The 26,761-nt window shown below is 40.7% G+C and overlaps 1 protein-coding gene across 2 annotated transcripts in view; it reads right to left on the reverse strand.

Annotated features, from left to right (window-relative positions):
- Positions 1–8,826: 8,826 nt before the first annotated feature.
- Dsc2 (desmocollin 2) overlaps positions 8,827–26,761 on the reverse strand; it is a 32,126-nt gene continuing 14,191 nt past the window's right edge. Inside the window, exons 7-17 of one of the 2 annotated variants that reach the window (XM_008771935.4) lie at positions 26,278–26,444; positions 23,397–23,531; positions 22,965–23,150; positions 19,789–20,045; positions 19,533–19,675; positions 16,168–16,392; positions 13,407–13,643; positions 12,706–12,830; positions 11,238–11,498; positions 10,686–10,731; positions 10,463–10,599 (exon numbers count right to left, since the gene is read on the reverse strand). In XM_008771935.4, coding sequence (XP_008770157.2) covers positions 10,696–10,731; positions 11,238–11,498; positions 12,706–12,830; positions 13,407–13,643; positions 16,168–16,392; positions 19,533–19,675; positions 19,789–20,045; positions 22,965–23,150; positions 23,397–23,531; positions 26,278–26,444 — 1,772 coding nt within the window. In that variant the 3' untranslated portion in view covers positions 10,463–10,599; positions 10,686–10,695. Of the gene's footprint in view, positions 10,600–10,685; positions 10,732–11,237; positions 11,499–12,705; positions 12,831–13,406; positions 13,644–16,167; positions 16,393–19,532; positions 19,676–19,788; positions 20,046–22,964; positions 23,151–23,396; positions 23,532–26,277; positions 26,445–26,761 lie in introns of both variants that reach the window. The other variant, NM_001033688.2, reaches the window with a different exon arrangement.

Here is a 26,761-nt window from a genome sequence, read left to right on the forward strand (position 1 = left end):
TTATGTTACATTTTCCTAGAGTGCTGTGCTCTTTCCTGTCTATATTTCTCCAGATGACAAATGCCACCTCTGTTTCCTGGTTCCCTCAGGAAGTCCCATGCACAGATGGGTTTTAATGAGTTACATGTTTATTGGAGTTTGAGAACACAGAAACAAAAGTTTTTCCACCCTGAGCCCTTCCAGACACTGGACACCAAGTCAAACATTAGAAAAGATTAGAGGTAACTAATCAATGTATGTATCAAGAGACACTTTACATGTGAAGATAAAATGTCTGCCTTTCAAGCACAACTTGAAAACCTTCTCTCTCTCTCTCTCTCTCTCTCTCTCTCTCTCTCTCTCTCTCTCCTGTGTGTGTGTGTGTGTGTGTGTGTGTGAGTGTGTGTGTGATGCATGTATATATACACTATGTTTGGAGATGCATGGGAATACATATGATGTGTTCAGGTTTGTGCGTATTTGTTTATGTGGAAGCCTGAGACTGGTATCTGGAGTCTTTTTATATCACCCTCTACCTTAAATGTGGAGGCAGTGTCTGCCAGTTGAACCAAGAGCTGTCTGATATGGCCAGTCTGGGTAGCCAGTTTGTTCTGGAGATCCTGTCTCTGCCCTCAAACACTGTAATTATAGGTGGGTTTCCACACCCCACCAGGTGGGCATATTAATTGTATGGCAAGTGCCTTAACCATTGATCTATCTTCTCAGCCACAACCTTGAATACTCTTAAAGCCCATGACCTTTTATTATTCCATGTTTCACTTATAATAAGCCTCTTCTCTCAAGTGGCATTATATTGATCTGGAAAATTCTCCATGCTTTCTTTATTTCCCGCCAGTGCTAGCAACTGGGTCTAGGGCCTTGTCCAGGCTATGCTAGCACTCTGTTGCTTAGCTACCATCCCAGACCTCTCTTCTTCCTACTTGTAACGATTACAGATTTCTCCATTTAATTCTTTTCAAATTGAAACTATCACATAATTCTCTACCACCAACATTATTCCAATAATAAAAGCCAACATTTCTTAATGTACCGAGGAACTGAATGCTAAGATAGATCTTTAAGTGGATCCTTATTTGTTGTTATTTTCTCTTCACTTTTCATGTAGGAAAACGGAAGGTTACTACCTTGACAAAGCTGTAATTTGAACCTGTCTTTCTGACTAGAGTTAGTGACTCTGATCTTTCTATCTGTTTCCCCGTAATGGTTACTGTCTCACAATAGCATAACACCATTCACGTTTTCTAGTTGGATCATTTAGTCTAGCTGCTTATTGGTGTTTACTGCCTCAGAGACACTTAGTGAGTAGACCATTTCCGTTATTTTCTTACTTCTTCATGTAAGTCTCTTGATCTATGCGGACTTCCCATTTAGGGTCGGAACTAAGTATTGACTCTTCAGAACCCTTCAGCTTTGGTTGCTTGGTTTCTCTTTCTCGAAATGTTCACTTCAAGTCCTTGGTTCCTGGAAATTTCTAGTTTACCCCCTTCTTATGAGGACTTTACATTGCAAAATTGCTGCTCTGCCCGTACCCTCGTTCATGTTTCCTAGACCCTTGTGCAGGTCTGAGACAACATGATCATCCCACAAGGACTATCTGCCACCTTCCCAACACAACATAATAGCACAGTGCTACCTAACAGTTGCCACTTCTTGGCCAGGTGTTCCACTCTTCCACCAGGTGTTACTTATCCCTGAAGACCAGACACCTACTTTGTCTATGGGATGCATTCAGTAATGTGTGTACATCCTACTGCTTAACAGTAGATGTGATAATCACTTCCTTTTGTTGAGTGCTTGCTATGACTCTTTCCATGTTCCTTCCAATCATGCTACTGTGCCACCAGTCCACATCCATGCAATGTGTAGGAACCATGAAAAATGAACTTATCTTCTAAGATACTTAATTTACTGAAACTGGAGCATTTTGATGACAACTATGCTTCAATTTCTGTATGGCTAGCAATTTCCTTAATGTACCATGTATAAAAAAGACTCGAAATTTTTCATTCATTTATTTTATTCATTTATTTATTTACTTGAATAATCCTCCATCTTAACCATGGAAGTGTTGGGAATACGATGTGTCCACCTTACATTTTGCAAGTTTCTTGTTTCATAAACCTCAAATAATATATAAGGCCAGTAGTTATGTCACTACCACCGATATTTACACTTCCAAGCATCTCCACAACCTAGGGGGAGGCTAGAGAGGTGACTTAGCAGTCAAAAGTGCTTGTGCGAGACCTCCAGAATCCAAATTTCAGCATGTAGAGAGTAACAGTCACATAAATACCTGCAGGCACATACTTATCTAGGCATTATCATCTTAGATTTTTTTAAAATCTTGCTTGAATTATGGTAGAGGGAGAAAAGATTAATGGGAAATGGAGGCTGTGTACATGTTCTTTAGGGCAATTCCAACCTTCATTGTCAGCAGTCCAGTCCACTATCAAAACACGAAACACAAACCAGTAGCAGAAGAAGCCTGAGATCCAGAAGAAACCCTGAGTCTCTGCTGATCAGCAAGTCTATAGAAGCTGCAAGAAACAGCCAGAATACCAGCAGAAGATTTATGATGTATTTCTCTCTATGAAGTCAAGTGAAGATCAGTGAAAAAAACAGAAGACAAACCAATACCAGAGCATCATCAGCGAAGAGTACTGTCAGCGAAGCCCAGTGAAGGGATCAGAGGGGTGCAAGGTGAACCAATGCAAGAGCATCATCCCATCTGTTGGGTTATCTCTATATTCTTTCCAAACATCACATGCTGCTCAAGTGTTTGCTCCAGCAAAGCATCACATGCCCTTTCACCAGACAACTTCCAGAAAAACATCACATGTCTGTTCTCAGCAAAACATCTTCTCATAAGACAGTTGCCAGAAAAAAAATCACATGACAAAATTGAGTCTCCAGTGAAACCAGAAATTCCCACAGTGCACACACATGCAGTATGTAGAAACAAATAAATAAGACTTTATAAAGAAGGTAATGCCTTAGAGGCTCGTGACCATCTACTTCTTTTCCAGATCTTGGATCCTCCTGTGAAGGTTTTCATCACTGTGTGTATGTGAGCGCTACAATGCAGTGCACGGTGTTCTTTCTGTCTCACTGGAGGCAGTGAGGGACTGTGACACCAACCCTGCCTTCCAGCTTGATGACATTTCTTGAGTTGAGGTCAGACTTAGAGCAGTTCATAAATAAAATGACTCTGACAAATTTACAGGAAATCCTTTCTTGATTTCTTCAACATGAGGAGTTACTAGTTGAATTTTTTCAGAAGTTGAAGTTCTTCAGTTTTTAAAAAAAAAATCACTATCTTTTGGTTAATATCCACTTATAAGTCAGTCCTCCTTTTCTAAAGAGAAAAGGAGGAGGAGTGAATGAGGGAAAGACTATGAGCAGAGGGAGGGAATACTGCAGTTGGGATGTAAAGCAATGAAGTAATCAATTAGAATAAAATATTTAAAAAATAAAATAGGGTAATCTCTAGAAAATAATCACTACCATGTTGGAATGTGTGACAATAAAGAAATAGTCTCAGATGTAACTTTCATATTGGTAAATGGGTTTTACAGTAAGGGAGATGAAGACTCATAGCCCAGTCTTGGTGAGGTACCTAGTTTCACTATGGACTCCTTCACTAATCCTTTCACCCATCAACACTGTCTACTGTTTAAGTACTGGAGACCAGTGAAGAAGATGGAAAAGAGCCCTATGGGTCACAACATTCCTGATTAATGGTAATAGGAAAGCCACATACTCAGAGTCATGGCTTAGAATTCCTGCTCTTGGCCACCTACACCGCACAGCACAGAAGCACAAGGGAATCCAAAAACCCTAGTGATTCTTTCTTGTGCTGAATGACAGATGCATGTGTTCAGTGTTCTAGTTATCTAATGTCTCTATGTAAGAAAAGGATTCAGGGCAGAGTAGTGCAGGCGTTATGTCTGTGGAATAAAATCTATGCCAAGAGAAAGCAGTGAGCAAACCAAACCTCTAATGTGTAATTTTAATGTGTTTGCTGTTTGTAACATAGGTGATACAATTTGGCCTCATTAAAATGTGTGCTCAACAGCACTAAGGACATGCAAATGTAAAACCTGTCTGTTCTTGAATTCCTCACGAGAAGAAACACATACACATATGTATGTGCAAATCTATGATTGAAATCTATAAACATAGCACTGTGCTCTAGATGTGTAGATGTCTTCCCTTCTAGGGGAGATGATATTTGAACTACATATCATCAAAGAGAGTCCTATTTTATATGAAGGAAAAAATGGACGGTTGGACAGTGAGCCAGTTGCTGTAGGACAACCATGAGCAAGAAGGATTTGTGGCAGTGCTCTCTGCACATAATGATGCGGAGCTGCCCAGAACCTCCCACCTGGAATAATTGCACAAGCGTACTTGCAACCACCCACACAGCAGGGAGCATGCAGAGTACAGAGACCAGTAGTAAAATTTGTGTTGTATGTCTCAGATGCATGGAAAGTTTGTTTCTCCACGGGAGAAATGCCACGATCTTCCCTGCTCTTCAATGGCAGTTGGAAGAAAGCTAGAGAGGCACTCATTGACATGCTGACAGCTTGAATGAACAGGTATTGTTGAAAGACTGTGTTTTGGGTAGGGGAGTGTGGAGAGACAGCTCAGCAGCTAAGACTAAGCTTTGCTCTTGAGGAGGACCACAGTTCAGATTCCAGGACCTTATACTGAAGTGTGCATTTGCCCATAAGTACAACTCCTGGGATTCTGAAGCCCTCCTCCTGCCCCGCCTTCAAAGGCTCCTGTACTCATACTTTGCACGTGCACACAGACACACACAGACACAGATAGACATATACACTATATATATGTGTGTATATATACATATAATATATATGTATATGGATTGGTGATAGGAAACTTTCCCAACTACGCCAACCCTTTACTTGTACCATCTGGAGTTGATTCACATATGTTGAGTGTTTACCATATTCCAAGGCGTCAAATGCATTTTACAAGCTTTAGCTAGCGAACACCACATCCACACCCTGCATGTCCTGACCTGCAGGAGAGGATGTGGGAGGGTTGAGGAGCTGATTCATCCTGTCCTTTCTCATGGATTGCAGTCCTTACGTGCACAATTTAGAAGGCCATGGGTAACTGCACAAGGAAGGCGTCAAATGGCTGCCGGATAATGGTTTCATGCATGAGACTGTTTAAGAATTATCAGGAAGCCTGACAATGTGAGCAACAAATGTGCTGGGTAGGAGACTGAGGGACTAAAGGTTCTAGATTTCAAGCCTATGTAACTGGAAGGACACCATGGAAATAAGGGAATTAGGAGGACCCCACCTGATCGGGTAGCAAAGTGTTCCTCCTTTTAAACAAGGCAGAGTATTAGAGAATCAGTGGATTTCTCAGAACTGAGCACCACCTAAAAGGTCCATAGACACAAGTCTTCTCTTAGTGCTTTGTTGTTTAAGGAGTTTTGAAGGGCACAAAAGGAAAAGCATTTGATTCCAGGATACTACTAGAGTGGCTGGTCAGAATGAAATCAGGTGCCAAGATATTAGTTTGTAGATCACTGCTGTGCATTTGCTTTACATGGAGTCCTAAGTTCAAGGCCTCGAAATGGAAAAGAAAAAAAAAGATTTTTTTTAAAAAATCTGGGGCCAAGAAAAGGGAGTAGAAACAGAAACTTATGAGGAAGGGTACGTTCAAAGTCAGATTTTATATTAGCGCATCAGGACCCAAGATTAAACACTTAGAGGAACTGCAGAAGTCAGGAAAGTAAAAAGGAGCTGTTGCTGGGGGTGAGGGTGGGGGATGAAGAGAGTAAAGTAATAGCAGGATACAAATGATATGATCAAGGAATGGAGAAAAAGGGGGGATCTAACTAGGGAGGGGTGGGAGATAAATATGAAAAAAGGAGGAGGGCAACTGTGCAGTAAAGGTATCTGAAAAAGTCACAAGGAATTATAACTATTAACTATTTACCTTAAAAAATGACATCAAACCTGAGTATAAATACACATATATAGTTTAAATAAACTTTTCTCCACTAACAGTGCTCCCTCCAAGAGCCAAAGACCATCTAACAAGAACCCCAACACCAGGAATGAGAAGCCCTCCTTTGAGTTGCTGGTCAGGGCTATCTAAAAGACTCCTGTATCATTACAAGCTATTACTACTGTCCTTGGTTGTACCCCAGAAAGGGAGGGTAAGTCTGTATAGCTAAACACACCATGCATTTCAGAAATAGGACCTTGAGGTAACAGACCTGACTCCCTGAGTACAACTTTCATTGTACCAGAAGGTATCATACAATCTTACAAAGGGGGAAAGCAGCCAACAGTCCTACCTAGTCATGATGACTATAAATCACATCAGTGACCAGGATGGTCCCTTAACTCTAAGGATCCAGTAGTGGCACACATAGCTTAGTGGTAACCAACTGCTCTCTAATTAGACTTTTAAGATACACTAAACCGGGAAGAAAATATGGCTGGTACTGGAAACCTAGCTGACTATGAAGAGCTGGCAAAGTTATGGATCTTGGAGGAGAACCTATAATCATCACTCTACTAAACCAGCGTAATCCCAGCCAACAAGCTAAGCATTTGTGTTCTACCCACAGGTAAGTATAATCCTCTCCTTTTATCAACAAAACTTCTCTTTGCAACAGAAAACCGGAACCAATCAAAAGGCAGAGTTGTGGAGCCCAGAACGAAGTAGCTCCCTCTACAAAACAACTTCTGCACTGAAGGCCCAGGGAACATCAGGAAAGCAGGGAGAAAGAGTATGAAAGTCAGAGAAGCAGGGCCTTTACTGTGAGGCTGTGTCTCCTAGTACTGTCAGAAGTTACACCGGTAAAGTCTTACCATCATGACTTCCTGAGCATGAACTGAACAGTAACAATGTAAATGCTAAAGTGAGTGGATGGTGGAGGGCTCCTGGAGGCCTCAGACCTACACAAAAACTACAGGTAACTAAAGAACGCTGAGAGTGAGAGAGAGTCTTCCCCATGGAAAAGCACACCAATTGGTCAGCCCTTCAAAAATACATACAAATAACCTTATACATTGTATAGACTGAGAAGTTATATTAGGAGCATGTATGTATATACAAATATTACATATATGTATGTATCTAATAACAATTAATAAAAAAGAACCCATGACTTTGAAAGAGAGCAAGGAAGGATATTCAGGAGAGTTTGGTGGGAAAAAAGGAAAGGTAAAAATAATGTAATTATATTATAAATCACAAATATCAAAAAATTCATGTCAATAAATGAGATATTTTAACAGGAAAACCACAGGAGTAGAAAATGCTCACAGACAAACCCCAAATAAAACTTCATTGAACCTCCCTAGAAGTCTGAGACAGAGGATCATGAGTTTGAGGCTAGCATGGGCCATATAATAAGATCCTGTCTTAAAAGGAAAAGAAATAATCGAATTCATTGACAACAGAGCGCCTTTGATTTTGTCCTAGTGACAATTTCATCACATCCATTGCTTTGAGAAAATGCCTTATTTCCACCTCCTGAAACAACAATGGCTGACTAGGAAGCTTCCGTTCTTTTCAGTCATCTGGAGACTTATCACTCTGATTTCTGGACTATGGATGAGTACAACAAAGCCTTAGCAACTGCAGGAATGAGACGTATAAACTGTGGTGAGCTGCCACACAGGTAAAATGCTGCTCAGGCTTCTGGGATAGATGGGCAGGGGCAGGGAGCAGCAGCAGCAGAATGGAGACTGAAAATTCTGCAAAACATCTTCATGAATTAACTCAGCGTTGACAGCAGTTCAATGGAGCAGTCTTCCCCCCTCAATACAAGGTAGGGAACCAGGCCTAGAGCATTTAAATGGCACCTCAAAGTCCACTCATAGTAAGGGAAGCATAGCAATGGGATGTGCTTCAAGGAATCCACTCAAGTCTGTGGCTTGTGGATTGCCGAGTTAACTAGAAGGACCTTGCAGCAATCCATTGCTACTGCCTGGCAGAACACAGGTAAGAGAAAAGCCAAGGAAAGGACTTCTTACTCAGAGGGCTTTGGAATAGTTATCTACATAAAAACAGATGTTCTAGTCCCCATCTGCTTTAACCTGGTCTGTCCACAGCATAACACACTCAGCAGTCCTGTGCAGATATTGCCCCCAAACTGTGCAAAATGTGTGAACAGCTGCACATGTTAGAGTCAGTCATCAGCTGGTCATTAGGAAGGGACACAGCCTCAAATAACAAAAGGCAACTCAAAATGGTCTCCAGTGTATCATTTCCTTAATCGATTATCATTGGCATTAAATAGGCCGTATATATGGTATATTCAAAATCATTTATTATTATTACTAGGGGTAATTTTAGGTAGGACATTTTGTATGACCTTCGATCTTAACCTTGCATCTCTCCTTAAAAACTCATCTATGGAAGCCAAATAAACCGTTTTGTTCCCAAGTTACTTTTGATCATGGTGCTCCATCACAGCAAGAGTGACCCCAACTAAGACACAACCACACACCAAGTATCTTTTAAAGATACAGGGTAAGAATTCTAAAAGTACCTTCTATCTTAAGATGATAAAAACAGAGGCTAGGCGAAATCGCCAATGCCCACAGCACAGGAATAACACCCAGCGTGCTGGCATGTAAGGTTGCAGGTGTGTCTGGGCTCCAGATAAGCCACAATCCCAGGAACAGACGCTGGGAAAAGGAAGCTGGGAAGGACACAGGTAAACACACTCAAACCCTGTCATGCACACCAGACCCAAGTAACCAACCCACATCAGCTGCCTGAAGTGGCTTAGTTCACATTAGGATAAACACCAGCACACGATCATTTTGTACATAATTTATTAAAAATGTCTCTGACACAAATAATGACTCCACTGCATACATAGTTGGTGTTCAAAAATTTCCCCAATGTTTGTTCTGGACACAATTGTTATAAGCCAACTCGGTGAATTCAAGACATTGTTCCACACAATGAACAATCGCACACATGAGAACTGCACCTAGAATGTCCATCCTAGAATCTCCATCCATCCAGTCAAAGTGCTGAGCTCACTGACTGAAGGAAACATGACCTGTGTTCTAGAACGTAGCTGGCTATGAAGTTTACTCATGTGTAAATTCCTTAAAAAGATTAAATTGTTTGGCCCATTTCTATATTTCATAAAATAACTATAATTACAAACTTTCTAAAAATAATTTTACAACCATGTAATTATGACTAACCATATCATCTAAAAAGTAAGTGAAGTCATTGTCCTAGAGATTGTCTGAGATTATTCTGCTGAGAAGCTTACTTCAAACTCTTATCACTACTTCCTACTTCCAGTGTCCTTGAATTAAGAACAGAAATTGTAACTATGCTATTCTACATCAGATTGACACAACCTACTTCTAAGTACACTATTGCTTCTGTTACACAGAACGTTGCTTCTAAAAGATCATGAAAGAGTCCTATAGTTTCATTGGAAAAACTGAAAGTTCTTCACTAAGGACAGAAATGAAGCAATTACCAAAAATCCAAAACAATAATGTTGCTGTTACATTGAGCTTAAGAAAACTAACAAGGCACATGCATACACACCAGAGAAAAACTATTTTATGAGACAACTTATAGGGACATCTTGGATTTCTTCAACCCAAGTAGACCTTTCAAAGTCAACAGGAAAGAAAACAAAAACAAAATTAAAAATGAAGAGAGGATGGGAGGGTAGACCATTTGGTATTCACAGACCAAAAATTTTAGGAGGAAAAAACAGGAGTTTTGAAATCTAAATTTAACTGACAAAGTCAGTACAAAAGAGACTGAGATTCAGTGCAGGCTTTTACATAGAACAGAAGCTAAAACCCACTGGATTAGAACTTCAGCACATTCGATGGCTGCCTGGCCGTCTACCTTTGCACTACAAAGCCAGGCCATGTTACAAGACTATAACAAAAGTAAGACACAGTATACACAGTTTAGAATGTTGAGGAAAACAACTGTTTCCAAGCACCATACAAACAATCAGTTAATTCGTTAACTGGAGATGATGGTGTCTACAGTCTCCAATTGGGTTACAGTCAATAGTCTAGAAACGGACTGAAATCCATTCAACGTCATTGCACTCTAAGTTGGCTGCTGTCATTACACCCAATGTAAACAGTAATGAGAATTCCTTAAGTTTCCATGTGAGAGGACACCCGTAAAAGAGAAGTGACTGAAACTCGAGAGCAATGGTTTCCGAGCACTAATATACAACGTTTCTCTGTAAATGTGTATATCCATGGAGACTCTGTAGATGGCGGAGGGAGCCCCAAATATAACATCTTCTGTTTTTGAAAACTCCTGGTTTACAGTTAAAAGCAGGGAGGACAAGGCAGTAAATCCATTAGTTTTCGTTATCCTGTTAGAAGTCGTTCACCTCTTTGCACATACTTCTGCTAATGTCCTAAATTTAGGCTCCAGATGGTCCAAAAACTCAAGCCCGTCTTCTTCCTGTAGGTCGCTACAGCAACCCACAGAGCCAGCAGCCGAGCCTTTTCCCTCATAGTTGTATGTGAGGACATAGTCTTGGGCAAGCTTCTGGTTGTCATCCTCATGGCAAAACTGCACCTTCTGGTGGGGAGAAAACACAACATATTTTATTTTTATTATTTTAAGCACCAAAACGTACTAACAGAAAAGGAAGTGCTTTGATTTACCTTTCACTGTTTAATTTTTAATCAGAGTGTGTCCTCTAATGGTTTCCTATGTGTAGAAAATGCACACGATTGGTCTGTATCATAAAATCATGCTGTTAAGTCAGTATTAGCTTCTAAAAGTCCTGCATGTCAGGGAGCACCCAAGTGTTCACCCAAGGGCCATTGCTCCTGTCTTTCAAAATAATGGCAGAGGAAAACCACACCCAGATAAACTGAACCCAAACTGATGTGAGCTCCATTCTTTCCAAACAGGCAAAGTGATGGTACACGTTGCTATTGCCTTGTGCGAGATATTGGGTTGCTAAAAACAAAATTTTCAGATGCAAAATCATGCCAAAAATTATTTCCCTAAAAAGTATTAAAAGCCAAATAAAAAATGCAGGAAAGTAAATGATCACCTAAATCAGAACATAATTAAACCCAAATTAATTGACAATACTAACTTTCCAATAATAGATTCATCTTTAACTAAAAGTAGGAGTCTGTACAAACTCTACATTTGGAAAATTTAAATTACATCAACATTGTTTGGGGAACTGCTCAGACGCGTACCTCACCAAGTCGGGGCTGAGTGAAATTGTGCCACTCAGAGTAGGTGTATCTGTAATTGTCCACCTCCACATGCCCTCCCCTGCCAGGATCCATGGTATGGTGGTGATAGCCGGTCGCCCTGCGGGAGTCCAGTGTGCGCTGTCCTCCTTTTACCATCTCAATGGTCTCTTGCCCTGTACTTTTGACTCCAGCTCCCAAGGTTGTGAATGTTGTCTGCCCAGAAGCTCCCGCAGTTTGAGCTGTGAAGCCATTTGCGGAATACTGAGAAAGAAAGAAAAGACAGTGAGAAAGAACAGCCGGTGCAGACACTGCCTTGGATTTGATGCAGGCATGACAGGGTAGTCCTTGCCAAGACTGGATCTCTCTTCCCATCTGTCCTCTCAACACTGAGTGCCTAGCATGTGCCTTGTACTAGATGTAGTGTCTAACACAAGAAACAGTTGCCAGTGCTAATCAAAAGCTTCAAGTAGACCCCACCTCTAAACACTCCTTAGCACACTGCAAGTGCTCTGTTCCAGCCTGCGAGCATCTTGACAGCAGCACTGCTGTGTTACAGGTCTCTCCCTTCTCAGTTAAACACCTTCTCTTGTATCAAGCAAGAGAAGAAACAGAAATAACAGCAAGCTTTCTCACTCAACACCGTTCCTTCCAACTCAAATACACAGAAAAAAATTACTAAAAACCTATATTCCCTGTAGTCTACATAGATTGAACAGTAAAGCAGGCAGGAAAATACCACACCAGCACATTGGCCACCCCTCTTCTTGGCTGTGTGTCTAGATCCTAACATGTAGCTATGGTTCTCCCTCTTGGCCTTCTTCTCAGGTACGGTTAGGTCATTTTGTTTGGTTGCTTGTGTGTCTCCATCTTCCCTCCTCTGACCATCGCTCACGGTTTTTGGGAGATATCTACTTGTTCTTTCTTTACAGACTGGGTTAAAAAAACATCAGAGCCGCTGAGCAACTGCCCCTCACTGGTGTACCACTTTAGACTGCCCGCCTCAGGCTCGTTTCTAACCCACATTATAGTGAGGAAGAGTCCCATAAACTTTTTCCCACCATGATCAAAGTCTGTAGAGATTTATTGCTGGTTTTAAAAAAAGAAAAAAAACAACTACTACACAGTGATCTGTGAGTAATTAAGTGAGCCACTTAAAAACATAGACAGCAGCTTGGAGAGATGCTTTTAAAAATAGAGGCCTGACACTGACGCCGTGAGATATGAAACAGAAAAAGGAAGTGTGTTCTAGAGGACTATTTTAACGTCAAGTAGAGCACCATGTCCACACTCAGACACCACACATCCGTAGGAACTAGATGCATTTGATCTATTTTCTGTGATGGGTGAATTTGCGGCGAAGTTATCAGACACCAAAAGAAGTTTGCTGAGGGAAAAGTAAAACTGGTGAGAAGAAATACTGTAAGCTGAATCATCCTCTGTATATGGTTTAGAGACACAGGTGACTTACGACTTTGTCATCTCCAGGAGCCTCGGTGTTTGATACAATTAGGTTCTGCTGAGCTAAGTCATCGGGAAGAATTTTCTGTTGTTTTGATGCCCGGGAAACACTACAGACTAAGGTAAACAGGATACCTGGAGAGAGACAGAAAGGAGCTCCTTTAGTGTCTCACCAAGCAACGTAAACTTGAGTTGATAGTGTCTGATTTGGATAAATCATGTACTAGCCGGTATATACTAAACACCTTTCAATAACATACGTTTGCACATGTCAAAGCACATACAACAGGAGTGTGCCCTGAGCAGCTACAAACACGTACCACATGGTACATTTCTACAGTCAAATCTATGTTCTGCTGACAAGTCACGAGAGTTATACATAAGTATGTATTAAATACATGAGCTGGTGAGATGGCTCGGTAGGTAAAGATGTTTGCCACCAAACTGGATAGCCTATGTTCCCTCCCACAGTCCCACATAATGGAAGGAAAGAAGAGACTCCTGAAAATTATTCTCTGATCTTCACACACAGGACACTACCACCAAAATAAAATATGTACGTATAAAAAGTTTTAAGTGTATATGTTAAATATATTGTGTTAAATAGAAATGTATCTATGTTCAAACCACTACCTACAAGTATTAACATTTATTCTAAAATGTTTTAAAATTGCTTTAAATACTTTGAATTAAACTCAAGAAAGAACTTACAAAGTAGCAAGGCTACGCCCAGCAGTATAGCAAGGATAGCCCATGGTCCAAGTCTCACGTCAGCATAGCCAGTCCTTTCTCCAGTGCGGTATGTGCAGTCACTTTCAGTGATGCAGTCACATACAACGACATTCAGTGACGTGACTGAGGACAGACCAAACCTGTCTGTAACTCGGACGGGAATTACGTAGGAATCAAACGCAGGGTCATTCTGATAGGAAAGACTAGCAGCTGTATCTGAATAAATAAATAAAAGCAGGTGTTACAAAAGCTTGTTGAGCAAAACTGGCTAGTTAGCAAACAAGTATCCACTTTCCAACAAATGGACACTCTTGAATATCATAAACACCAGGATCCTTCTTGAAGCTGTAGCTGAACTGAAACCCTATGAGCCATGGCCAAGCCGGTTTTAAAGTCACCTAGGAAACACACTTCTAGGCATGTGCCTCAGGGCATTTCCAGAGAGATTTAAATGGGGAGGGAAAACACACACCACTGTGGTATCTCCAGGGGCTGGAGCTGAACCCCAGCACTGATGGTTCTCTGCTTCCTGACTGTGGACATAATGTGACCAGTTGCCTGGGGCTCCAGCCACATGCCTTCCCCGTCATGATGGACTGCACCCTTAAACCATGAGCCTGAATAAGCCCCACCTTCTTCAAGCTTCTTTGCCTGTTATTTTAACACAGCAGTGACGAAGCTAACTAATGCCCTGCCTCTTTATTAAAGACCTTTGATTCTTGTAATAAAGTATTTTATCTGTTTATAAACAAATCCTTCCTACAATAACTGATTGACTTGGTAAAAGATTAGTCTTTGTCCTATCTTTAATCTATTCACTTAAATCCATCACACTAGATTTCCCTTCATGTGTGACTTATCAAGAAGTCAGCCATCTGAAATTGGAGTGTCTCTCATTTGTTTTTATAAAATGTGCCAAATGGACATGGATACTTGTGGTTTATCAACGAGAACTAGTTCTGACAGCTTGGAACACAATTACTTAACAGGCAGGTCATAAGCACAACAAAGGATCTTGGACCAACTAAATTTTCTTGTTTCTGTTTTGATGTTTTTTTATAACAAGAATAGGAAATATACAGATTAAATGCTGGTAAAACCTAGGACTCAAAAAGCAAAAGATATAGTAGGATGCTCACTGTAGACTGCCACAAACCAGAGAATAATCTCTCTGTTACTTAGTTTCCCAATGAGGTGTGCTCATTTTCTGTATAGTATTGAAGTTCCCAATGTGAAATTGGCTTCCTAGGACAGGAAATCACAGAACTGGCATTTCAATAGAAACCATAGTTACTAATTCAGTGAATTGTCTAAGACACAACCATGAGTCAAAAAACAAAGCCAGAGTGAGTCATGTTCCGTATCTTTCATGATCTTGTTGATTTCTAGAATAATCCAATTTTACACATGGGTAAACCGATGCTCCAAGATAATAAACACCATTGTCAGATTTATGTAACAACTGGTATATCCAGCTCTTGACATGTAACTGCAAAATTTCTGCTGGTACATTCTTCCTACCCTGGCATTTCTCAGGCTTCCACATGTGTTCAAAGACTGGCATTTTTAAAATAAAATTTAGAGCTGAGTCACATCTCAGTTAACGAACACATGGCCAGCATGTTTAAGACCTTGGGTTCAATTCTTACATCACAGACACAAAAATGACTTATAATCCCTCTGACTAGAACATTGCAGCTAAATGCTATTTGGCTAAAGAGAATTTTTCAAAATCCCCCATTTTCTATTAATGGTATTTAAACTGAAATACTATGGCCTTAAGCAAGTAGGAAGAACAAAAAATACACAAATGAAGTTGTCTTTTCTTAAGAAAGAACAAATAAAAATCTCTTTCCTCTTCCCCAGGTCACACAAGAGAATGCCATTTTAAAATCTGTGTATCTTGGCAGCATAGATCATTATGGTTCCAGACAGAGTGCCTCAGCTTTTAAAAACCTTTTCCTTTAATTTGTCATGGTAGGAAACTGAAGTGCTGCCCCTGATTGCATGGGGCTGAAAAGTTTCAAGTCACCCAAAGGTGAGTGCGTTTCTTAAGTGAAGACAGCTACAAGGCTATGACCTCCCAGTCCATGACACTGCGTACAGGAGACTAGAATTAAGTGCTGGTGTCGGTGTGATGCAATGTGGCGATGAAGAAAAGCCACATTAGCTTCAGCCATTCTTATCACAATAGAGTCCCTTCTGGGCTCCGGGCAACTGGGAATCAAAGAGAGTAAGATTCCCAAGGGAAACACAGATACAAAACAGCAAGACACCAGCATGGCGTCAGAGAGAAGCTCTGGAATGCTGGGATATCCGAAAGACAGATAGCCCCAGTAAGGAGGTGCTTACTGTCCCAGCTGCTTGGCAGGCCAGCAGTTATAAAACATCCATGCAGGTGAGTGCTTGGATATGAATGCAGATTTAAGGAATACCTCTGGGGACCCTGATATCATCATCAGCAGACACTGGAGGGGCTCACTGCCCATTACGCCAAAATTTGTGGCTTCTTGAATGGTTCTCTTACAATAAGTTTTTCTCTTATTTTCCAAGACACACACACACACACACACACACACACACACACACACACAGAGATCTATCTATCTATATCTATATCTATCTATCTATCTATATCTATCTATCTATCTATCTTTATATATATATATATATATATATATATATATAGAGAGAGAGAGAGAGAGAGAGAGAGAGAAAATAAGGCAATAGAAGCACATACCATTGATTCTTGTCAACTTCCACCTCCTCCGTACTTCTGAATCAGAACTCTCCAAACTAAAATCAAATGGTGGACCATTTGCTGGCTCATCAGGGTCAACCGCAACAATTTCAGCAGAGGACATGGTAGCCCTGCATATCACCACTGTCTGCTTGGGTATGAATGGGCCGTTGTCATTCACATCTTCAAGTAAGATTCCCAGAGTTCCCGTACAGCTTCTCCCGTCTAGACATAGAGCAGTGAGAACACAATTTTTTTATTCATTATTTTTTGCTAGGAAATCCTACATTGAAAATTAATATCTATATTTAATAATCACTTGCAATGCATGTTACTGCCACAAATACAGCCATGAGCAACAACACCGGGAGCACTAAAGAAAAATCTTACTGCTTCCAAGTGATAACGTAGGATAACTGCTACTTAGATATTTTCATCTGTTTACTAGATCATGGTCACTAGGTATGAAAAATGTCGACAGAGAAGTTTTAGTTGATTTTTGAAGAGACAAAAAGAAAGTATAGAAGGACCGCACACACTAAGCTTGACTATGATGTGGAGAAAATGGAGAAAGCAGAAGGTGAGGGCTGACACAGGCAAGGGCTACTAACCCTTGTGTACTAGACTGAGACCGTTCGCTGCCTCATCAGGATTACACTCCAGTATGAACTTGGAGCTTTCATACATGAAGAGAATGCTTAGGTTTTAGAACAAGGAAGTTGAATAATATATGTATTTAAAACTTAACCAGGAATGGTCCCAGGAGATGCTCAGAGGGTAGAGAGACATTCCCAAATGTAGAAACTATCGCTATGGGTGTAGCCTCACAAATAGTCTATCATCTACATATTAAGTAAACGGAACTTAGGACTGTGGGTGTAACTTCTGTAATTAACCTGCCATTCACATATATAAGTCTTTCTGATGACTCTATACAAGGCACCGCATCAGGAAGTCTGGGCACACAAAGACGGAGCAATCACAGGGGAAGGAGGTTATGTAGTCTAAAGCCAAGCACGAAACTAGGAGTCCCTTCTCTAAACCATTTGTTCTTTCTACATATTTAGGAGGATTTGGACACTGCAGATGGAGGAAAAGGAAAAACAAAAACTGCACCACCCAGAGCTTGAGGCAATGTCTTACATGCAGCTGCCAACCTAAGCAAATGGAAACTACGCTTACCTGGCAACCAAAACTTTAGCCAAGGCCCCTGTGCCACGGGGGCTGGATCTTGGTAATTCTAGAGTCATCAGAGGCTGGGCACACCAGGAAATCAGGTTAAGAACTAGTCTGAACCACAGACCAGAAATGTGTGTGCAGCTCACTCCAAAACTGCCTTCCAACTAAGACAGAGTAAGGTAGGAGGGGAGAATCCAAAGGTTGAGCTGATCAGATGCCCCCTGTTAATGCTAGGATAGGTCCCCATGAGTAGTGTTAGCCTAAACAATCACCAGTGAAAGATGAATTCACTCTACATGAGAGCTTTGAAACAAGCACATGTAAGATCTTCAAGGACACAAAGAAGGTTAAACAGAAATGAAATCACAGCTCAAATCTCTGTAAAAAATCAAACAGTAAAATTCATCTAATACAGTCTAGAAGAGGTACAACAAAAGAAACAATCTTTATGGAGACTCACTCCTGAGGTTGTTTGAGTTAACTCAAGAGTGATTTGCAATATCTAAATCTAAATCCTCTAAAATCACTTACACGGTTTAATTTTGCAGGTTAGAGCATAATGAGTTATGTTTCTTATAATTGCATATTTAGTTTACAGGCACACTAAATTCAATTATAACTTTTGTTATTCAAGCTCTGTTTGAAAGCCTTTCAGGTAGCCCAGGTTAGCCTCAAACTTACTGTGTAACTGACGCTGGCCTTGAATTCATCCTACTGTCTCCAATATCCAAGTACTGTAATTGCCAGTACGCACCACAAACAAGCAAATATATCTTATAACAGAATTACACTTTACACACTAAATGGGCCTTATATACACAATCACTGTGCTCATATTTTCCTGAATTTTCAAGATACACAAAACATAATTTTATATTTTAGGTTCTATATGGTGTAATTGTCAGCTTGTCAGGAGTGGAATCACATTGGCCTGTGGACATGTCTGTGCAGAGGGGGTTGTCCTGATTGTCTTAACTGAAGTGAATATACCCGGCCAGGGTAATGGCATCAGCCCTGGATGTTGAGCCCTGGGCCGCAGAGAAGTTGAGTGAGCTCGCCAAGCACTAGGTGTGCACGCTCTCATGCTTCCTGCTCTTCACTGTGGCTGTGACTACCTGCTTCAGGTTCCTGCCCTCTCTTGTCTGGAATGATGGGCTACTACCCGGGCTCGTGAGTCAAAAAGTCCCTTTCTCTCCCATGGTGCTTTGCATGAGGTCATTTCTTCATAGCAACAGAAACAAAGTGGGCTGTGTGAACTCACAGTTGGACTCTCTCATTTTACAACACACTATTACCTGTGACTGATTCCTTTTATACAATGTGCTTAATACTATTAGTGTCCTATAAAGTGTTATGTTTTCTAGAAGTGTACTATGTGACTAAATACCTCCTCCTTCTTATGGACAATCCTGAATGTCGCAAGATAAATTAACACATCTTTCTAAAGTAGATTTCCCACTTTTTAAGGTCTATCATTAATATATTGTAACTTTGTTTCTTAGACCAAATTGGTTTTTCTTTAATATTTATGAAATGTGTTTAATTATTATGAGTGACAACAGCAGTCAAAAAAAAAGCTTTCGGAAGTCTGTTCTCTCCTGGCATCTGAGACAAGCTCAGGTCTTCAGGTTTGGTAGCAAGTACCTTAACCAGCTAAGCCATCTCATTGGCCCCATCTTCGATGACGTTATTTTATAGTTACAGCTAACACTGAAGATACTGTTAGCTGACGGGTTAATAGATGACAGCACACTTCTAATTATATGTTATGCTGAGGGAAAATAAATTGAGTATATGAAGCCAGTTTTAAAACTACATTTCAGGAGGGTGGGAAAAACAAACAAACAAACTACATTTCAGTAGGCTGGACATGATGGCCAAGGCCTTTAACCTCAGAACTTGGAGACAGATGAAGACAGATCTCTATGCGTTCAAGGCCAATATGGCTACATAGAGAGCTCCCAAGTAGCCAGAGCTGCACAATGAGCTCTTGTCTCAAAGATGAATGAGTATTTTGTTGGGCTAAGGGCAGGGCTTGTTAGCAGGGTGTTTTGTGTTGCATCTGAAGGGCCTGGGTTCGATCTCATGTGACATGAGATTAAAATAAAGAATATGTAATTTACTTTAAAAGTGGGGAACCATACAATCGAAGATGCAGGTAGGTGTCTTAAAAACAGATTTCTTACCTGCATCTAATGCAAGGACTGTAATATTGTAGATGCCGTTTCTGATGGTCTCAGCCTCCCGATCCAGAGTTCGGAAAATGGTGATTGATCCTGAATCTTCATTAACAGTGATCCATCCTTTTGGGTCACTTAACTTCCTGTACCTGTTAACCACAGTGAAGGAATACAAGAAGTAGCATGAATCAAATCCTAATAACAAGAGTCATGGACTTTTCTAGCATTGTAAATGCTAAAGGAACCAGAACATTACAAATACCTTATGCCAATGCTGTTTTTGGTCTCTGGGTCATATGCTTTATACCCATCGTTTCTAGTACCAATTGGTACATTTTCTCGAATCCTCACAGTTTGCGTTTGAGGGATACACTCAGGGCCCTCATCCTGATTTTTCACGTTGACAGTCACTGTAGCTGTGCTCATGGATGACTTTGAACCAGCCTGTCTAGTGTACGGGGCTTCATTAACTACGCCAATTTCCAGGGTCACCCGTTGCCGTTCTTCATAGTCCAGAGGCTACAGGAAATACATAGATGATCAGGTCAAAGCATCGATCAAAGTGCTGGTGAAGTGCACTACATGAAGGTCTTGCTGATATGAAAATATTAAGGATCAGATTGGGAACAGTCGTGAGAACACCAATCACAGGCCTGAACGGTGGGAGAGCTTTCAACAAATCCAGTATTTGGGTGGGGCTGGCAATAAATAAACAAACAACTTTCCCTCAAAAGAAAATTGAAAATGAAAGGTATCACAGATAAGGCTCTAGGTAAGACTATCCCACTTAAATGCTTGATGTAAATTCCAATTTTGCGAGTGGACTGTAGTAGTTATTTCTCAGTAGTTACTTTAAAACAGCTTGTCTTAGAAAGAAGGATAGTTATTTGCACTGGATTTGGAAGTCAAAAAACTAGGTCAAATCTTTAAGAGGGTGTTTTGTTTTGTTTTGTTTTGTTTTGTTTTGTTTTGTTTTGTTTTGCCTTCTCTTGCTTTGTCTTGTCTTGTGTATCCAAGGCTGGCCAAGGATAACATTAACTTCCTGTAGTCTTGACTCCACCTCCCAAAAGCTGGGTTTTACAGCTGTACACCACCATGCCTACTTTAGGTTGGTTTAGAACTTGAATCAAGGACCTACTGTAGCTCCTGCGCTATCAAATGTTTAGGGGAGGCATAAGGATGTGACAGCCAACTTCACCCGCTGTGTCACTGCCTGCTCAGAAAGAAACTGCTGGGCTGCAGAGGTGGCTCAGTAGTTAGGAGCACTGACTGCTCTTCCAGAGGTCCTGAGTTCAATTCCCAGCAACCACATGGTGGCTCACAGCCATCTGTAATGGGATCTGACACCTCTTCTGGTGTGTCTGAAGACAGCAACAGTGTACTCATATACATTAAATAAATAAATCTTAAAAAAGAAAAAAAAAAAAAAGAAACTGCTCTATCTCAATCAGTAACACTTCTCCAGGAGTGCTCAGACCTGCATACTAATTTACACATAAGGCCCCTGCTAAAGAACCAGGCACCCTTTAAGGGCTATTGACCTTTGCCCTGGAATGTCCAGAGATTGTGGTGGCCCAAAGGTGAGATAAGAATGGTGTTCCTGCTGTGAGGTACTTCAGGGCTTGCGCTGGCTTTTGTAAACTCCCTAGGCTTATTTTGCTCCTCTGTTTTCTGCTTCTGTAAACTATGTGACAGGGAGGAAGTGGTCCTTTTATTCCTATATAGTGGGCAAGAGAAACAACGGAAAGGAGTAAGAAAATTCTCTGGTCCAGCTGCGGATTCCAGTTTCCTGTAATGTCACCTTTGGTGGCCACCCTTATAAGCCCAACCTTTAGCCCCCTTTGGCAGGGCACAATGCTGTTTAAGGACGCTGTCCTGCTAACCCAAAGAATAAATTCAGTTAATTAATTCGAATTACGGCTAATTCTTTGGACTTTCCCAGTGGATTTGAACACCACAACTGTGGAGGAACAAAAATATACAAAACTTAGAGACACTATTTGCTCCTTTTTTAAATCTCTTCATCCACAGTCGATGGAAAGTGTGCTTTATTATGCCTTGTTAGGGAGGTGATGAGGACAGGTGACAAAAATGATCCAGGGACAAAGGCTGGTGTTAGGGTTGGGACAGCCATGGTGTCAAGTAAGAGACTTACTTAAATTTAAAGGGCTTTTCTTTGTCGTTTGGAAACAGAAATTAACCCAGAAACTGCTGCTGAATGGCATCGTAGTGAGGAAAATGAACCTATTATCACTGTCCCACAGTCCTTGAGAATGTGTGCAAAAGGAAAGCTCTCTAGACTGTCTGTCCTCGACCTTCCTAATGCTGGGACTCTTTAATACGGCTCTATGTGTTACGGTGACCCCCAACCATTGCTACTGTAATTTTACTACTGATATGAATCGTGATGTAAATATCTGGTGTGCAGGACATCTGATATGTAGCCCCTATGAAAGGGTCATTCATTCTCCAGAAGTTGAGAACCACTGCTCTAGACCCAGGATGGAACTATATTCTATTTAATGGTGTCACAGGAATGAACATAAGATGCCATCTAAGGTTGAAGCAGCTAGGGTTGCTGCATTAGAGATCGAGGAAGTGAGCACATCTCTGACTGCTTGAGTTGCAGGCTGTGACCCGGGGATGCTAACTAAGACTGTACTATATAGACACAAGACACAGATAAATAAACCTACTGACGGTCTCCCTGGGAGTCTGACCAGGTCTGACTCATTTAGAAACTCAGTAGATAAATAAAAAACTCCTTGACCCAGAAACAGGAAGAATACTCTGTAAAGGAACGGATCTCTCCATGGGGTTAATGCTACACTAATTTCTAAACTGTTAAAATACATGTAATAAAATGTATATCGGCCCACATGAATAAATCACAAATGAATATATTATAAAGTCATGTCATTTGAGAAGATTCCCAACAAGAAAATGTTTCTGTAAGACTGTCCTGTGGGGCATTTTTTTTTTTGATTAATGATTGAGGTGGGAGGCCAGGCACATTGCAGGTGGTGCCACCCCTGAGAACCTGTTCTTAAGGTATCTAAGAAACAAAGCTAAGCAGGTAAAGAGAGCAAATCAATAAAATGTGTCCTTCCCTGACCTCTGCTTTAGTTCCTGCCTTGAGTTCCTACCCTGACTTCTTCGAACTGTGATTGGAAGTGCAAGCAAACAATAAATTAAAAGGTTTTCTCCCCAAGTTGCTTTTGTTCGTGGTCCTTTATCACAGCTATAGAAAGCAAAGCAACAGTTACTCAGATGAGTGTATTCATCCCATTCACTACATATGAACGAAATAGTATTTATCATCACCTAAAATGGACATTTGATGCTTCCGTTTACCAGAATAGCTTTCTTCCCATCAAATCTTTGCCTGCTATTATATATTACAAATTACAAATATGCAATTTAATAATGAATTCTTACCATAATCACGCACAGAATGCCTTCATTGGTTTGGGGATCTGTTTTGATTTTAAAATTTCCATTTTCGTTGCCCTTTAAAATGGTGTAATTAGCTCTCCAATTAGGAGAGTTAACTAAATCTTTATCTTGAACAGAAAGACGTAAGAGTTCCACATTGACCGTATTTTCTTCCACTGATGTCACGTACTAAAAGGAATAAGAAGGATAAAGCTCCATTAATTGAGCCTCACAAAACAGGCTTACCGTGTGACGTAAGCCTTGTTCTTGCAATTCTCCAAATACCATGTTCTCATGTTTCCAACTCTAACCCCAAGCTGCCTCCGGGTCATTGTGAGCATTTCATGCTACCCCATGGGGCACAGAAGGGGACATACATACTCTAAGACTGACACCGAGTCAAGCATTACTCTCCACTAAACAGCACACACTCACCGTAGTACGCGTGAATGTTGGCAAGTTGTCATTCACATCTCCAATAGTAATGACGCAGGTCGCTGTTGTCTGCAAACCAAAATACTGGCCATCCATGTCCTGAACTTTTATTATCAACTGGTACTTGTCAATTAACTGAAAGCAACGAAAATGTAACTATTAGGTAAAAGAGCATTGTTATAGGTGGAATCTTCTCTGTAACTCGTCTTGCACTAGTAATTTAGAACATTGCTCTCTTTCACAGCACTTACATCTAAAACAAGTGCCTGGCTCTAGTAGTGTTCTAGCAACGTGTGGTCAATGTGTGAGAACTCAGTCATTTCTCAAAGAGAAAGTGCTATAAACTCGATATCTAATCGGTTAGCTTAGGAACTTTCAACAGGGAGAGAAGCTGTAGCCATGGGTACGTTAGTATTCCACACAGAAAATGCTTTATGTCCATCCAAAGTACACATTTATATTCGAAATTATAATAACTAAAATGACCGCTCATCTCCTTTTCAGCCATCTTCATACCATGAGTTTAGCCCCTGCTAATCCTTCCTGTCTTCAGCCATTAACCAACTAAAATAAAACTGAAGTGCTAATGTTTATGTTACTCACAGGCACCTTTTGCAACCCACGTCTCCCTCACAACCTCGCTTGAATGACACCCAACATTTTTACCTGCCTATCCTTAGGAACCTCACACTGCTGTCTCTCAGGGGCAGGGGGCGGGGGGCTGTGTGTGATGTTTCCTTTGCAGCAAAGTGCACTGAGATTACTGAAAACAGTCAATTGACTGAGATAGCAAAGAAATTCTTTTTTACTGTCCTAAAGTACAGATTTGTGTTATCTGCAAACAAAGGAGAAACTCCAGTATTCTGTGCAAACTGGAATCCCGAGTTTAAAACATTACTGCCAAGCCCTAATTAGTAAACTCCTTCATGTGTCCAATGTTTGTTACTGACATTGTCGTCAATGTTCATTTACTTGTTGAGATTCATTTTCATTATTCATCATCATGTGTGTATGTGTGTGTCTGTGTGAGGGAGAGCAGTCAGAGTCCAAGAGTGTCAATCCCTTGGGGTTGGTGCCATGAGCAGCTGATATGGGTCAGGTTCTCAGTACAACGTGCTTAAGTATCCATTCTTAACCAGTACGCCATCTCTCCTGCCCTGTAAATGTTCACTAAAGGGTTTGGTTTGGAAGCTTAACAAGCCATTCTGATTTTTTTTTTTAGTTTGTTTTTATACATGAAAGGAACCTGCAGCTGTCCAGAGAACATTTATAGGACATTTTTATAAGTGATTTATTAAGCAATTAATAATCAACTTAAAACAACTTTGGACAACTTGTATCAACAAAGTATAAAGGTATTTAAGGTATATAAAGAAGTGAAAACATAACTTGGTATGGTTTTATCATTTACCAGTTTTTGAAAATTGGGATTCCCAGAAAATATTAGGAAGTTTTTTTTAAAGATTTTATTTATTTTAATTGTGTGTGTGTGTGTGTGTGTGTGTGTGTGTGTGTGTATGTATGTGTCTAAGTGTGTGCATGTGCAGCTTGTGTCACAGAGATCATGTGGTCAGAAGAAGGTGTCAGATGCCCTGGGGTTATAACCAGTTGTGAGCTACCCAACGTGGCTCTGGGAACTAAACACAGGTCCCCTGAAAGTGCCGCCAGGCCCACTGACGAGTGTGTCACCAGCCACTGTTACAAAGTCTGAGATGTATGGTAATAGCCAATAAGCATGCGCTATTCCAAGATTAAAGATCACAGAAGAATTCCACAAGACCAGCAAACTGCTATTGGGGTTTACATGACCAGCCCTTGCTGGGGAATGTAATAGTTGGATAAGGAAGTAAATAAATGGCTAACAGGGTAGTCATAGTACAAGTATACAATATACATGTAAATATCCTCACAGGGAATATCAACATACTGTGGAGAGTTTTTGGATCTAGGTGAGAGGACACTACACAGTTTAGACAGCATGACTACAAATGGATATTAGAAAAGTCATCAATTGGGGCACTTACTCCAGTCATTTTCCAAAACAAAAAAATACCGGAAAGACAAGTTAAATTTTACATATACTGCATCTAAGGCAGATAAGGACTTGAGCTAAACTTGGAACCCAAGGCCATGCTTGTAAAGATGTTTTATCTACACAGAGGGAAGAACCGAAACAAGACCTGAAGGTCTTCCCTCATTTTAAAAGTTAAAATATGGATGACATATTTCCACCCATCTTGAGAAGGTTCACTTTTTATTAGATGCTTCCTCTATGAAAATTTTGATTTCATAAAAGATAAAGTTCAGGAAAGAATAATCTAGATGTTCTAAATTAACATGCCCTGGGGTTACTTTGACCCTCATGTGCAGAATGAAGACAATCGGTTTCTGCAAAGTTAGGAAGTAATCACTCTTTCCAGAAACACACACACAGGTGGTGCTCAGAGACAGCAGGTGTAAGCGCCCCTCCAAAGGGTCTGGAGACCAGGAATGCGTCAGATGTTTACAGATTTTAGAACACTTGAACCCACGTCACAGGCTATCTTGTTGTCAGGCCCACGTTAAGACACAGATTGTTGTGTATTCCATTTATGCTCAAAGCTCGGAGTGATTTTAGAATATACTCTTAGAATGCCTGTATTTTGGCTGCATGAGGTTAGTTAGGTGTGGAATTTTTGGTCTGTGACATCAGATTATTGTTCAAAAAGAACTCATATTTTGGTGCACTTCTGCCTTGAGATTTTTCAGATTAGAGACAATGGATTCATGCTCTTAAATAGCCAGATTCGTCCATTGCCCACTTGTCACCCCTCCGTCCCGCTGCCGAGACAGTGCTCCTAAGAGCCATTCTCTCATGCAGCGTTCCCTGCTGACATGTTACCTCTCTGTCCAGCTGGGTGGAGGTGGTAGTGATGACACCAGTCCTGGGATGCATGGTGAATAACATGGGGGGAGAAGGCGACTGCTCCAGGATGGAGTACTTCAGACGAGTGTGCATTGTGTCCGGCTCATCCTTGTCTGTTGCACAGACCTCCCCGACGTGAGAACCTGCAGAGGAAAAGCTCCCGTTCACTTACTTTCCAAACCCTCACAAGCTCTACATCTTCTAGTTCACTCTTTTCAGCTACTTCGGAATTCTTCTGGAGCACTTTCTGACAGAGCAGGAATACAGCTTTTGTAAATTAGTAGTTACCTACACAAAATATGCTCATACTGTAATATTTTGGGAATCTGGTTACCACCCTCACCATATTTTCATGACGGCTTCTATAAATGATGACACTACCCCTGTGTGAACTCTGCACTTCTCAACATTTTTTCTGATTATTCTTTTCTTTTCTAAGATTTATTCATTTATTAAATAT

The sequence above is a fragment of the Rattus norvegicus genome, chromosome 18, assembly GCF_036323735.1.
Source record: "Rattus norvegicus strain BN/NHsdMcwi chromosome 18, GRCr8, whole genome shotgun sequence".
NCBI lineage: Eukaryota > Metazoa > Chordata > Mammalia > Rodentia > Muridae > Rattus > Rattus norvegicus.